The following is a 15,229-nucleotide window of genomic DNA, read 5'->3' on the forward strand; positions in this document are numbered from 1 at the left end:
AGGATGCATGAGGTGTATCCTTCACTGCTGCAGATAGCCCACAACTCTTTGCGTCACTGTTAACAACCATCATTTATTTGAAATGTGATGTTTAAGTAGTTTCAAGCTTGTTTTTGTTTTAAACTTTGTTCTTAATATCCTAGCTCCTCCTTTGTCTCTGCAACAGATATCAACATACACCACAGCTCCTCAAGCATTAACCAAAATAAAACAAGTGAATACATTTTCTTTTCAAATTTATAATTCATTTTCCTTCATGTAACTGTTGTGAGAGCGCAACGACGCTGCCGCGAATGTGTTGGCATAGTAACGTGATATTTCCTGTTTCCTTTCCTGCCCGTGTGTCCCACGAAGGACGTCTCGTTTAATTCTGGTTAAGGACACTTCGTATACCGTCCACATCCTTCACAGGATGCATCCTCTGGAGCATCAGCCTTTGGAATTAAACTAAATGAGACACAGCTACGGTTTGTTTACAGCTTTGTTGTTGTTGTTGACGACAGCAGGCCCGGATTGGCGAATTCCCGGTGTTCTCAAAATTGAAAATATTTTTGAAAAACACAATTAATTACAAGGTACAGTGCACTATTGCAGACTTATAAACTGAGGTTTTAATTACATTATTTTCATGAATTAAAGTGGGCCAGTCTAAGGCATGAAACTCCAGGACTGAAAATGAGTCCCACTTTAAGTCAATAGAAAACTGTACAGAGAAAAAGAAGAAAAAGTGGGAGAAAAAATGTTGGCCTTCGTCACAATCGAAGTTGCCCATCCCTGCTCTAGACCAATCAGGAAATCATAACATTATGAATATTAAACTGTTCACAAGTACAATCTTCACACTGTTATTGTCAGAGGCCTGATCATATAAATAGAGTTGAGCTCATAGTTGTGGTTTGGTTTGTTCTCTTTCAGCTTTTTAACCAGTGTGGAGGAACAGCAGTTTCTGCTTCTTCACTTATAAATACAGCTAATACCATCATTACAATAAATATCCATCAAGGTATTGTTTCCTTTTCCTTGTTTATTAAACGCACAAACTTATTCCTTCTCATAATGGCAAACTGATGCTCTTCAGTTTGATATTGAATGAGTCCTGACAACATTTCAGCATAAACATGTGTGACATTTTCTGAAAACATGTTACAAGATTATCAACATTATCAGAAGGTTTTCTGTAACACATGAGGTTCATTTGTATGTCTTTAATCTGTCATTATGTTCCTAAAGATCTGACTGTAGGTATCAGGAAGTCTAGAGGCTTTAACTCAGTCTGTGTCTTTAACCGTCTGTCATTATTCAGTCAGTATGGAGCTCAGTCAACTTCCTCTTGTGCTCTGTGAGTATTATTTCCTCCGCATGTGTTTCATGTCCATTGCTCTTATATTATGAATAGGATCGAGTGATTTCGTGTTTTGGGAATTTATTTTCATGCTGCTCTCAGTGTTTCAGATCCAGCTCTAGTTGTGAAAGACGATCTTGAGAGTTTAAGTGTGCAGTTAGAGCTGTTTGTGAAAGAGAAATTAACTCTTTGGGGTGGTTTCCCAGACAGGGTTTAATTTAAGACAGGATAGGCCTTAATCTAGAATAGTTAATCGTGTCTTAAAAACTGTCTTTCTGAAACACAGATTAATTACAGATTACTAAAACCTGGACTATGGAGTCCTGAATTAAAATAAACCAGATTAATTTAAAACCAGCTGTGCTAATCTGAATTAGCATGAGAGAGGTTGCAGAAAACATGGAATGAACCAAGAAAAGCTTAAAATTGCATGGAACTGAGAAGCAAATCCAAGGAAAATAATGGCAGCAGAAGAAGACTGCAATAATAATAATATAACAAAACTCTACTAAACAAGAGACAGTTCTTTTAAAGCAAGAAAAATACAACAAATGTAGGGGAAAAAGTGAAATGCCTGGAAATCTGTTTGTAATGAATCCTATTTAAATAGATGAATTATATGTATCTAAATTCTATGATTATTGCTTTTGTTTTGTCCTTTACATAACAACAAACTAAACATAACTACATGTGATAATCGGTGTCTGCAGTCTAAACCGTTTGGTTTGATAGAAATTGATTTGGTAGAAATGGGCTAGTTTGATCCAAAGCACTACTAAAGTGGTTGTTTCACTACATAAAATAGACAATTCTTGTTATCAGGTCCTCAACCCAAGCAAAAGCTACACGTCACCACAATGGTATCTCCAAAAAACACAAACAAAAACTTTTACATAATATAACATTAAACAGCAAGAAGTCTCTCCATATTCTCATCTTTCTAAAAAAAAAAAATGCTTAAAATTACACTTTTTCAACATTTACTCTCCCACTTCAGCCCAGTGCAAAGCATGATGGGAAGTGAAAGTCCTGTTTAATTGGCAGGGGCACCACTAAGGGTGGGAAAATTAGGACAATTCTAAGGGCCCACCAGTGTTGGGAAAGCTACTCTGAAACTGTAGTTTGACAAGCTACACGCTACTCATAAATTAAAGTAGTTAAACTACAGGCAAGCTACCCTTTTGGAAAAGTAGTTAGCTACACTAAAAGTTACTATCAAAAAGTAGCTAGCTACATTGAAACTACTTTTAATTAATTAATTTATTTATTTATTTTTAAATGACATAAATTATTACAAATAACTGGATAACTGTTAATGAAGAACATTTAAGCAAGATGTTTGGGGTTTAAAACAAAGCAATGCACTGCAATTATGATTTCAAAGCGTACTGTTTTATTTAGAAAATTATATCAAAAGATGCAATACTTAAATGTAGCCTATATCTCACACCTGATTCTCTTTGCACGCTTTATATATAATACATTCAGAATTTTAATATAAGTTTTGTTTTTCATGCTACGAGAGGACCGACCACCAATTGCACTCTGCCGTTTCAGAAGTGATTTCTAGATATAAATGCAGGATTCATGCTGAAAATTGTTACCATAACCATAACACGGGACAAAAATATGCAATAAGAATAATAATAAGCAATGTAAACCGCAGTCTAAACCGTTTGGTTTGATAGAAATTGATTTGGTAGAAATGGGCTAGTTTGATCCAAAGCACTACTAAAGTGGTTGTTTCACTACATAAAATAGACAATTCTTGTTATCAGGTCCTCAACCCAAGCAAAAGCTACACGTCACCACAATGGTATCTCCAAAAAACACAAACAAAAACTTTTACATAATATAACATTAAACAGCAAGAAGTCTCTCCATATTCTCATCTTTCTAAAAAAAAAAAATGCTTAAAATTACACTTTTTCAACATTTACTCTCCCACTTCAGCCCAGTGCAAAGCATGATGGGAAGTGAAAGTCCTGTTTAATTGGCAGGGGCACCACTAAGGGTGGGAAAATTAGGACAATTCTAAGGGCCCACCAGTGTTGGGAAAGCTACTCTGAAACTGTAGTTTGACAAGCTACACGCTACTCATAAATTAAAGTAGTTAAACTACAGGCAAGCTACCCTTTTGGAAAAGTAGTTAGCTACACTAAAAGTTACTATCAAAAAGTAGCTAGCTACATTGAAACTACTTTTAATTAATTAATTTATTTATTTATTTTTAAATGACATAAATTATTACAAATAACTGGATAACTGTTAATGAAGAACATTTAAGCAAGATGTTTGGGGTTTAAAACAAAGCAATGCACTGCAATTATGATTTCAAAGCGTACTGTTTTATTTAGAAAATTATATCAAAAGATGCAATACTTAAATGTAGCCTATATCTCACACCTGATTCTCTTTGCACGCTTTATATATAATACATTCAGAATTTTAATATAAGTTTTGTTTTTCATGCTACGAGAGGACCGACCACCAATTGCACTCTGCCGTTTCAGAAGTGATTTCTAGATATAAATGCAGGATTCATGCTGAAAATTGTTACCATAACCATAACACGGGACAAAAATATGCAATAAGAATAATAATAAGCAATGTAAATGCAGACTAGAAAAATATTAGAATTTTTGTATCAATATTTTTGAAATTCTATTCCAATTATTTGTAAAATGACTTAAAATCTTGAATGTCTCACTATGCATTGCTATTCTTATTATGGTGGAGCCGTTGTTTACACATTACATCTGCACTTTACTTATTTCAGAAGCACCCTCAATGATTTGATTCTGGAACCGGACCTGCACTTAAACCGAACCGGAACTTAAATTGGATACACATAAATGCATGTTAAACTCACAGCACATGCAGTGATAAAGCTTTGAGACGCGAATCATGCGCTTTTCGTGTAAATATTCTTATATGCGAGCAACCGATTTTATTAGATCAGCCTTTGCCGTGTGATAAGCGTTCTAAGCTACATCGCGATTTTGTTTTCTGTTCAATTGACAAATGCTTTGCCAATGCAATGAATCAAAACACAGTGTGATCTTAGGTTCATTATAAAATTATAACGGGACAGATTAGACTGCAATAAAGCAGGACAATCAATTTAAAAGGCTATTATTCACCTGTATGTGCTTGAAGTCTTAGACACAGACAGTGTTTAAATCATTTGTTTATAAATTAAGCGTTACCTTTAGTAATCGATTCGTGCAGTGTGAAACTCACTCCTGTCCTTTAATCACCAGACGATCTCTTCTGCTGGTGAACAGTAAAGCCGCATGTGTGCTATAACAATAGATGGCGGTAATGCATGATTTTTAGTTCGTGATCTGAAGACGCTGAAGACGAGCTCGTCAGAACGCAAAACGGAATAGCTTGTAGCTTTTGGTCGCGCTACACCGATACTTGCTGGAAACTGTAGTTAACTACTGGAAAAGCTACACTGTTTTAAAAGTAGCTGAACTACATACAAGCTACTGAAAAATGTAGTTAAACTAGTAGCGCCGCTACATGTAGTTACTCCCCAACACTGGGGCCCATGCACTTTTGGGTCCCCCAGAGATCGGTTTTATTAGTAGTAACAGTCAGTGCTCGAAGTGGGCTAGTTTGCACTTCTCTTGCACCGGCACTTCTCACATGTTGCCGGTTCTCTGAACGCTGAACAGAATCATCTCGCGTTCTGAGCTTTTATAAGCTGTACGAACTGGACGAATCAGTTGTCTGCGCAATATGACTGTGACTGAAGCCCAATTGTTTAATTTTGCATGAGTGGCGCGCGAATCAGCGTAAGCGCGTTCACCGTCGCACACAAAAAGTGTTAAGATTTGCACGAGCCGTTCCTGTTCGACGCTGCTGATAAAATGTGCAACTCATTTGGATTCTATTGAGGATAGTAAAATGATACGGAGAAAGTCGAACATGATCTAAAACAGACACTAAGATGACAGATGAAAATATCATCCTGCAAGCTTTTTAAACTCATGATGACCACATTTACTGGAATTTATCACGTTCTGTTGTTATTATTGTGGCAAATTTTGACTAGCTGTAGAATTTGTAATAGATAATCAGTTAAGGGAATATATTTATATTACAGCTGTGGCATGTTGTAGCTATAGTTTCTAAACTGTGTTGCTATTTTCATAACAAATGCTATAAAAAGAAAGAAAAAATGCTCTTACCTGTAATTATATCCTTATCGTAACAAATGCTATAGTTAACAATTACAAGAACTGTTATTTTAAGGCAGAGTACAAGTTAGAAAGAGCTTTAAAATATGAACCTTCTTGAATTTTTGACTAAACAATTGGCTTTGTATAAGAATGTATGAATATGAACATTTGATTACTGTATTTTTCAGTAACGCTTTAGATTACAGCCCGGAAAGTACTGCGTAATTACAACAAATTTACAGCATAACTTTCAATAATTATAGTGTAACTATACAGTAAGTATGTGTAAGTATAAGAGAACAATATGTAAAGTATTGGGAATAAAGGGTAACCAGGAAAATAACAAATTATTTATACTGTAAATATTTTATATCTAAGGGGTACTTATGACATATAACTAAGGGTTAAGTATGACATTACGGGCCGTAAATTAAAGTGGTGCTTGTTACCCTCTTATTTCATGTAGTTTCAGGGTAAGTAATTAATAAAATGCAAACAATCTGATATCACTGACTCCGAAACCTTTATTTGAAAAACAACTTTATTAAAAATAGGTCTACAACACTTATTATTCATTTTTTTAAATCAACTTTTCATTTCATTTCAAGTCCTGACAGAAAGTAACAAGTTTTGTCCGTTTTTTTGGTTGTTGTTGTTTCTCGCTTAGCTTCCTACTGCTCTTGTTTCTCAACTGATGAATCTTAAGAAGGAATCCCGTTGCTATTCTGTATTCTAAGAAAATACAGTACACCCCGAAATTTTCTCAAGGTTTAGGCTATTCATCTTTTCGCTTCCGACCAACTGTCACCAGCGCCTGCATGAGAGTCGACTTCACGTTCGATGAAGCACATTGAAATGAGCAACGTCAAGCTTTCATGACGTTCTCGCGGGAGATTTGTGTGAAACTCGCGCGAGAACTGCCGTCTCTGTTATTCTGTCTTGATTGTTTCTCATTCTCATTATCTGTTATTCTGTGTATTTTGTTGTGAGCATTACAAATAAAAAAAATAAATAAATAAATAAAAAAAAAAACTGACAGCATCCAACATCTGCGTGAGTTTCTCGGCACGCCTACGTCACGCTTCAAGTTACGTCAAGCATGAACTCTCAACCCTCGCATGGACGCGCAAGGAGACAGTTGGTCGAAAGTTTTAAAAATATTCAAATATTTGGTATTTTTCTTACAAATACGTATCGTTTCACTTCAGAAGACATCGATTCATCCATTAGGGTCGTATGGATTACTGTAGTTATTGCTGTTTGTGCTGTTTGATGCTTCGACTTTTAGGAACACGTGAGCTTGCATTATAAAGCGTTCCCAGATGATTTATTTTTTTCCTAAAATCCTTTTTGTGTTCATCTTAAGAAGGAAAGTCGTATACATCTCAGATGGCATGAGGGTAAATGTTGAGTACATTTCCGGGTTTACTGTATTTTTTAAATACAGAATAGCAAATGGGATTCCCTCTTAAGATTCATCAGTGGAAAGAAAGAAGAAGAGGAACAAGAGGAGGAGGAAGCCAAGCAAGAGAAACAAATAAGAAGTGTTTTAACTTTAAATCTGTTTTGAAATAAGTTGTTTTTCAAATAAAGTTTTCCAAGTGATATGACTGTTTGCATTTTTATTTAATTAATTAATTAATTAATTAATTACCCTGAAACTACATGAAATAAGAGGGTAACAAGCTCCACTTTCATTTACGGCCCGTAATGTCATATTTACCCTTAGTTATGTCATACGTACCCCTTAGTTATAAAATATTAAAAGTATGAATAATTTGTTATTAGGCTACCCCTTTATTCCCAATACTTCACATATTGTTCCCCTATACTTACACATACTTACTGTATAGTTACACTATAATTATTGAAAGTTACGCTGTAAATTTGTTGTAATTACGCAGTACTTTCCGGGCTGTAATCTAAAGTGTTACCTATTTTTCTATTACATTTACATTTGCATAATAATCATCTGCTAGTGCTAGCTACAGCCATGGGAGGTCTCTGACTAAATACTGATACCTAGTGGTCAAAAGCAATAGCAAACGTAATAGGTCATTATTATTAAATTGCAGACCAAGAATTTGGATAGCTAGCTTGACTTGTTTGGTGTGGAATGGGTGCGGTAGGAGCCCGACCTCATATTCTTTCATAGGGCCCAAAATTGCTAGCGGCAACTTCTACTAAGTTCCCTGTTTAATTGGGTTACTTGACTGAAACGTTATTTCAAAATGAACACTTCAAGTGAGTTCTAGTAACCATTTCAAGTCAATTTAACATGAAGCAATCACATTTAAACCAGAAATAATGGTGTTAAATCAAAATAAATTGTTTAAATAAAGTGAACAGCACCAAAAATAAATAAATAAATAAATTAGTCCTGGAGTAGCTCTAGTCTTCCTCCAGGAAATCAGCTTATTAAACTCTGGACTAGACTAAGTGTAGGACTATTTTAAACCATGACAGAGAAAGCAGATTTCTGTTAATCTGGTTTAAAAGGCCATTTTATTCCTGGACTAGGCTTAATCTCTTTCCGGGAATCTCAGCCGGCTCCCTCATGGGAAGAACTTTGAAAATAAGATCCCACAGAAACAAAGAATCAGGATAACCAATGGATGATCTTTCCTTGAGACATTTAATCTTTCATGAGTTTTTTACTTTGTGTTTTCAGTGCTGATTTCAAACATCCACTCTGGACACACTGAAGGTGAGTGAATTTGATTCATAAACTTCATCACAAATGGCTGATTCTGTTACAAACCAGGAGCCGGATTCATGAAAAACTTTGTTATCTGATACTGTTTGTCTCTTTGACTGCTGGTGAGTTAACAAGAGTTAAAGAGACACAGCTGAATCAACGGCTGTTTTGGGAAATGTAGTCCATGATAGAGGGGCAATGGTCTGGGGTGGAGTGCCCTCTGGTGGCTATCAAGGGCACTCCAGCTGGTGATCATGACTGAACCTCACATAGGCTGATCTTTGAACAGTTGTTGTCCTTCAACTCTTTGCATTGCGCTGACTGAATGTTCACCTTGTTTGTTTCTTGTTTCCAGCAGCTCTATTACATTGTCTGTGAAATATAAGTGCACTAATAATTTACCAGAGAGAGAATGAGATCTGCTGAAAAACTTTCACATCTCATGCTTCACTGACTTTATATTGACAGATCCTCCTAAACCAACTCTGACTGTTGAGCCACAGAGTTCAGTGTTCACTGGAGACTCAGTTACTCTCAGATGTGACATTGATGCTGAAGGAGTCACTAGCTGGAGGTACAACTGGTTTAAAGAAGGTTCAACCAGTGTTTCCACTGAACTACAGGAACTCACATTCAGGCCTGTTTCTGAGTCTGAATCTGGTAAATACTCCTGTTATGGATCAGAGGAAGGAGGATCACGCAGATCACACCACAGTGATGAAGTTACACTGACAGTATCAGGTGAGTTTGATCATCTCTTCATAAACACACACAAGTTTATCATGTTATTAATGAGTGGTTTCTTTTCAGAGCAGTTTTAAGTGTTTCTCCTCAGAAGTGGTTGATTTTGACAGAAGATTTGCTTATAACTTTGAACTTTAACTTTAAAGGCACAATATGAAGCATTTTTAGATTTAAAATATCCTAAAACCACTAAAACAGTGTTATATATTTTGTTGACTTGTGTACTTACATTATCCCAAATGTTTCCAACAATGTTTGAATCCAGACAAATGAGCAGTTTTAACCAGGACACGGACCGTATCATTGTGTCGCCTGTCAATGAAATCCTATCATAGACACTGAATGAACATCTACAGAGAGCAACACTTCACTTTATCTTCATTTAGTGTTTTATAAGTAACTGTTCATTCAATAAAAACAGCACATTTTATTATTTGTATTTATTATATTATTTATCACATTATATTTATTGTTTGTTGTTGTACAGAAAGACCAAAAGCCAAAGTGTCCATTAAAACTGATCAACATGTATTCAGAGGAGACTCAGTTACTCTCAGATGTGACATTGATGCTGAAGGAGTCACTAGCTGGAGGTACAACTGGTATAAAGGAGGTTCATTCATTGATACCACTGAACTACAGGAACTCACATTCAGGTCTGTTTCTGAGTCTGAATCTGGTAAATACTCCTGTTATGGATCAGAGAAAGGAGGATCACGCAGATCACACTACAGTGATGAAGTTACACTGACAGTATCAGGTGAGTTTGATCATCTCTTCATAAACACACACAAGTTTATCATGTTATTAATAAGTGATTTCTCAATGTCAGATCCCAGAGCAGTTTTAAGTGTTTCTCCTCAGCAGTGGTTGACTGAAGGAGATCCAGTGACTCTGATCTGTGAGGTTAACGGCTCCTCTACAGGCTGGACATTCAGCTGGTTCACTCAAACTAAAGTCTCATCAGGTCAGTTATAATGTGCTTCATCAGGATTAACTGGTTTATTGAAGTGAAATATATAATTTAATACCCAATCCTCCATTACAGTCACTCCTCTGTAACAACATAAGAGTCACTGATCAAACCCTGATTAAAACAACCTAAACATATTGAGTTACACCAATGTAACAGAGTTTATTCAGGTTCAAGTTTTGATACAAATGTAATTTATAAGGGCCAGATCCAATAGAAGTTGTTCCTTAAAGTGTTAACTTCACATTATCTTATTTTACAGACGTCAGTGATCGTTATGAGCCGCTCTCAGACAGCAGCAGAGGATCTGGAGGAAAATACACTGTCAGTTCTGCTACTGTAAATCACACTGGAGTTTATGTGTGTGAAGCAGAGAGAGAAAAAACAGCCTATAAAACATTGTACAGCAACAAACAACCACTGTGGGTCACTGGTGAGTTCATGCAGAACTTAAACGATGGGTTTGTCTTTAATAAAGGAAGTTAAATATGTAATATTTATAAATTATAGCTGTAATTGTGTTGTCAGGTGTTTCTCCTCGAGTCTCTCTGATCATCAGTCCCAGCAGATCTCAACACTTCACATCTGACTCTCTCTCTCTGAGCTGTGAGGACCAGAGTAACTCTGATGGATGGACAGTCAGAAGATACACAGACTTTTGGGGGCTGGAAGATTGTTCATCATTATGGGGATCACAAACAGGATCTACATGTAAAATCAGCTCCACCAGCACATTGGACACTGGAGTGTACTGGTGTCAGTCTGAATCTGGAGAGAAATCTCATCCTGTTAATATCACTGTACACTGTGAGTCTGTGTTTCTGTATTTGTTCATTTCACTGACAGTTTACAGTCAATGCATGAAGAAAGTTAACAAGAGCAGGAAGCATTAGATACAGTCGTGACTTTGGCCAGTAAAAACCAGCCAGACCATCATAGACTAAATACACTAAAACACTCAGAAACCAGTGGGCAGTGGAAAATATATACATCTATTTTTATTTTGTCTTGTTTTTATTATGTTACTGTTTTGTTCATGTTGCATGTTTCCTGTGTTTCTGTAGTTGGTGTGATTCTGGAGAGTCCTGTTCATCCTGTGACTGAAGGAGATACTCTGACTCTACGCTGTTTAAATAAGTTTACAAACACATCAATCCTCAGAGCTGATTTCTATAAAGATGAATCACTCATCCAGAGTCAAACTACAGAGATGATCATCTCTACTGTCTCAAAGTCACATGAGGGTTTCTACTACTGCAAACACCCAGAGAGAGGAGAGTCTCTCAAGAGCTGGATCTCAGTCAGAGGTGAGAGTAAGAACTATAAACACAGTTTAAATGTTCCTGCACAATTTACAGCACTAATATAATGTAAAAACACATGTATCTCTGTATCCCCAGCCTCAAGATCTGATGGTCTCAAACAAGCTGTGATAATTGGAGTGACTGCAGGACTGACTGTTATATTTTTGATCATTGTCTTCTTTGTCCTGCTGTGGTGCTACAAAAACAACAAAGGTTCATCATCTGATATTCATTTTCAGACACTAGCTCTTTTTCTAAACCTTGTGATCAGTCTAAGCTGGTTTTCTGGTCTCCCAACCTGGTAAAGTTGATGTTTGCTGCTTGTAAAGGGTTTTGGGGCAATTTTCAGCTTTCAGGGTGGAAGACCATCTTAAATTGGGCTTCTTATTTCAATTCTGAAAAGTATTAATTAAAATCTTTGTAATCTATATTGAAATCATTGAAACTCATCGAAGTGAGTCCTCCATCTTGTCTAGTAGTTGTTTGATATACAAAGTTATTGCATATGTAAAGCACACCAAATTATTCATTTATCAGTTTCTTTTTCTGTCTATGAAGACAGCAGGCAGTGAGGCAGATTAATGTTTTGAAACTAAACGAATAAATAAAAAACATCACTAAACACTTTGTCATTCTCAAACATGTATCCACAAGTTTCCTACGCCCCATGAGGCCTTGCGTCAAACGTGGGAGCGTCTTCCGGTTCGAAGTAAACAAGCTGGACGTGACACTCATTCATTCAACAGTTGACAGTGATTCAAGATTTAACGATCCAAACTTGCGAACGTTTGTTTTTTACTTAAAGATTTAAGATTCCGGCATCAATATTTGAACAATGTTTTACAATAATTTTTTTTTTTACAGTAATAGTAATGTATTAATTTATGTCAGGAGTGCACATCAATCATGCTAAATCTAACTGATATTTATATTGACAAAAAGAAAACACAGACCTATTCAGGCCTGCTTCCATTTATTTGCGATCACAAGAATGCAAAAAACAATTCCATTAAGGCTTTTAAATTTAAAGGCTTACACATTTAGAAATATATTGATAACATTCCCTATGTTTACGTCACTTTTCTGAGACTTTCTATTGATTTTCCTCTAAATTATGCGATGATTGATATCCGAGGATGTTTGCGCGATCTCTCCGTCTATCTATCCTGATCCTTTCAGCCAGAGCAACAGAGGGAGCTCATGAGAAAACAAGAGTTATGAGTTATACGAGTTAACCGGAGTGTGAATCTGTGAAATATGTATTTGTCAGGAATCAACAGGCCCAGGGAAGAGACAGATAAAACATTAAACCAAATAAATACACGATTATAATCACATAAGAACTGTCTTCATTCCTCAAGCAGTCTCTGATATTTTCCATAAGTGTATTTTCGCAGTGTTTAACACAAGTAGCCTTTAGCATCGCATACAGTGGAAACGCGACTGGCTCTGGCGCGCACGACACATTAGGAGTAAAATATCACATCTCTTTGGTGCATCAGTGACGGGTGAAGTACAGACAGCGGGTTGTTCATGTATTGCAGGGTCTGGATGCTCTAGTCATGCAGCAGCACTTTTGTGGAATGTCAGTAAGAGCAATTAAGGGCACGAAAACTGTTTATTGTATTGTGATATTAATGTAGTAAACTGAGATGTTGTCCCTGAGCACCGTAACGACATCTCTCATAAAGATTTGCAACTTTACAAAGTAAACAATGATCCAAAAAACACTTAGCCTCTTCGCTAATTAGAACACAAAATACCATTGTTATGCTACTTCCGCCGCCTCACCGGAAGTTGTACCCACGTTCTCTTTTACAGTAGCGCCCCGCGGAAACAGGTGGATACATGACAGAGATTTTCCTCAAAACATTTCGTTGTACATAAACATTTTGATTTTGACTAGGTGTCAGATCTGAGTCTCCCTCTGTTGTCGGTCAACAGCAGAACATCAGACAGACATCAGAGCAGAACCAGAGTGAAGACACACTGCTGTCTGGTCAGTCTTTATTCATTATCATTAATAAAAACCCATGAATCTTTACAAACTGAGATAAAAGACACTTAGGAATAACTTTTAACTGACAGGACAGATCTCTCAAATAAATAATGTTTCACTCTAAAGTTTAACATGATGTTTGTGTCATTGACATACTACAGGTGCATCTCAATAAATTGTCGTGGAAAAGTTCATTCATTTCAGTAAATCAACTCAAATTGTGTAACTCGTATATTAAATAAATTAAATGCACACAGACTGAAGTACTTTAAGACTTTGGTTCTTTTAATATGATGATTATGGCTCACATTAACAAAAACCCACTAATTCACTATCTCAATCAATTAGAATACTTCATAAGATCAATTAAAATAATATTTTAAACAGAAATGTCAGGCTTCTGAAAAGCATGAATTACTGCATCAATGCGGCGTGGCATGGAGTTGATCAGTCTGTGGCACTCTGCTCAGGTGTGATGAAGACAAGGTTGCTTTGATAGCCGCCTTCAGCTCATCTGCATTGTTGGGTCTGGTGTCTCTCATCTTCCTCTTGACAATATCCCACAGATTCTCTAGTTCTCTAGGTGAGTTTGATAGCCAGTCAAGCACAGTAACACCGTGGTCATTGAACCAGCTTTAGGTACTTTTGGCAGTGTGGGCAGGTGCCAAATCCTGCTGGAAAATGAAATCAGCATCTCCATAAAGCCTGTCAGCAGAAGGAAGCATGAAGTGCTCTAAAATTTCCTGGTAGATGGCTGCGTTGACTGTGGACTTCAGAAAACACAGTGGACCAACACCAGCAGAAGACATGGCAGCCCAAACCATCACTGACTGTGGAAACTTCACACTTGACCTCAAGAAACATGGTTTCTGTGCCTCTCCACTCTTCCTCCACACTCTGGGACCTTGATTTCCAAATGAAATGCAAAATATACTTTCATCTGAACAGAGGACTTTGCACCACTGAGCAACAGTCCAGTTCTTTTTCTCTTTAGCCCAAGTTAGACGCTTCTGACGTTGTCTTTGGTTCAGAAGTGGCTTGGTACGTGGAATGTGACAGTTGTAGTCCATTTCCTGAAGACGACTGTGTGCGGTGACTCTTGATGCACTTCTTTTGAAGCTCTCCTAAGTTCTTAAATTGGCTTCGCCTGACAATCTTCTCAAGCCTGCAGTCATTCCTTTCAATTGTACACCTTTTCCTACCACACTTTTTCCTTCCAGTCAACTTTCCATGAATATACTTTGGGACAGCACTCTGAACAGCAGCACTTTCAGCAATGACCCTGTGTGGCTTACCCTCATTGTAGAGGGTCTTGATGATCGTTTTCTGGACAACCGTCAAGTCAGCAGACTTCTCCATGACTGCTGTTGGGATTACTGACCTAAACCCAGTATTTATACCCTGAGAATGGTAATTTAATAGAACGTGAAATTAAATATTTTAATCATTTGAGATACTGATTTTTTTTATTTATTATGAGGAGCAGCAAGCTGTAATCATCAAAATGAAAACAAAGTCTGGAAATATTTTATTTTATGTCTAATAAATTTAGAATATATATAAAAGTTTTACTTTTACAGAGAAAAAAAAAAGTTTTCATGATATTCTAATTTATTGAGATGCACCTGTATATTTCAGCTTGTTGTTATTTGGTTTTAGCAAAAACTGCATAGCAAAATATATTTTATTTACTTTAGAATATTAATAGCACATTATTTTATTTATTTATTTATTTTTTTTTATAAGTTTATGTCAACATGACATCAATATTTTTCAGTGGAATTTTATAAGATGCATGAAAAAAATCTTTGAAAAATGTATATATTATTGGAAATTAATTCATGTATTAATTTATTACAGGAACTGCACATGTTTATGACACAGTTGATGTAACTAATAATAAAGACAGAAGCACAGGTAAGGAATTATGTCATTTAAAGTATTTTATGTCATGAGTTCAGTAGTTCTTCTCTAAAGAA

General features: G+C 36.3%; 1 protein-coding gene across 1 annotated transcript; it reads left to right on the forward strand.

The window, feature by feature from the left end:
• The first annotated feature begins 942 nt into the window (after positions 1-942).
• LOC137004112 (Fc receptor-like protein 5) lies at positions 943-15,225 on the forward strand. Its single transcript, XM_067364299.1, has 13 exons — positions 943-1,003; positions 1,231-1,339; positions 8,204-8,239; positions 8,699-8,971; positions 9,462-9,734; positions 9,807-9,941; positions 10,210-10,380; positions 10,476-10,754; positions 11,012-11,254; positions 11,348-11,464; positions 13,158-13,250; positions 15,111-15,167; positions 15,212-15,225. The coding sequence occupies exons 2-13, from the start codon at positions 1,309-1,311 to the stop codon at positions 15,223-15,225; spliced, it is 1,722 nt and encodes a 573-aa protein (XP_067220400.1). The 5' UTR covers positions 943-1,003; positions 1,231-1,308.
• Positions 15,226-15,229: the final 4 nt, after the last annotated feature.

Source organism: Chanodichthys erythropterus, chromosome 3 (genome assembly GCF_024489055.1).
Source record: "Chanodichthys erythropterus isolate Z2021 chromosome 3, ASM2448905v1, whole genome shotgun sequence".
In the NCBI taxonomy this organism is placed as follows: Eukaryota; Metazoa; Chordata; class Actinopteri; order Cypriniformes; family Xenocyprididae; genus Chanodichthys; species Chanodichthys erythropterus.

Bases quoted from the DNA above. Each gene is read 5' to 3' on its own strand.
- LOC137004112 (XM_067364299.1), top strand. From the start codon at position 1,309: ATGGAGCTCAGTCAACTTCCTCTTGTGCTCT. The intron at 10,381-10,475 runs GTGAGTTCATGC...TTGTGTTGTCAG, and splicing joins ACAACCACTGTGGGTCACTG to GTGTTTCTCCTCGAGTCTCT. The intron at 11,255-11,347 runs GTGAGAGTAAGA...CTGTATCCCCAG, and splicing joins GAGCTGGATCTCAGTCAGAG to CCTCAAGATCTGATGGTCTC.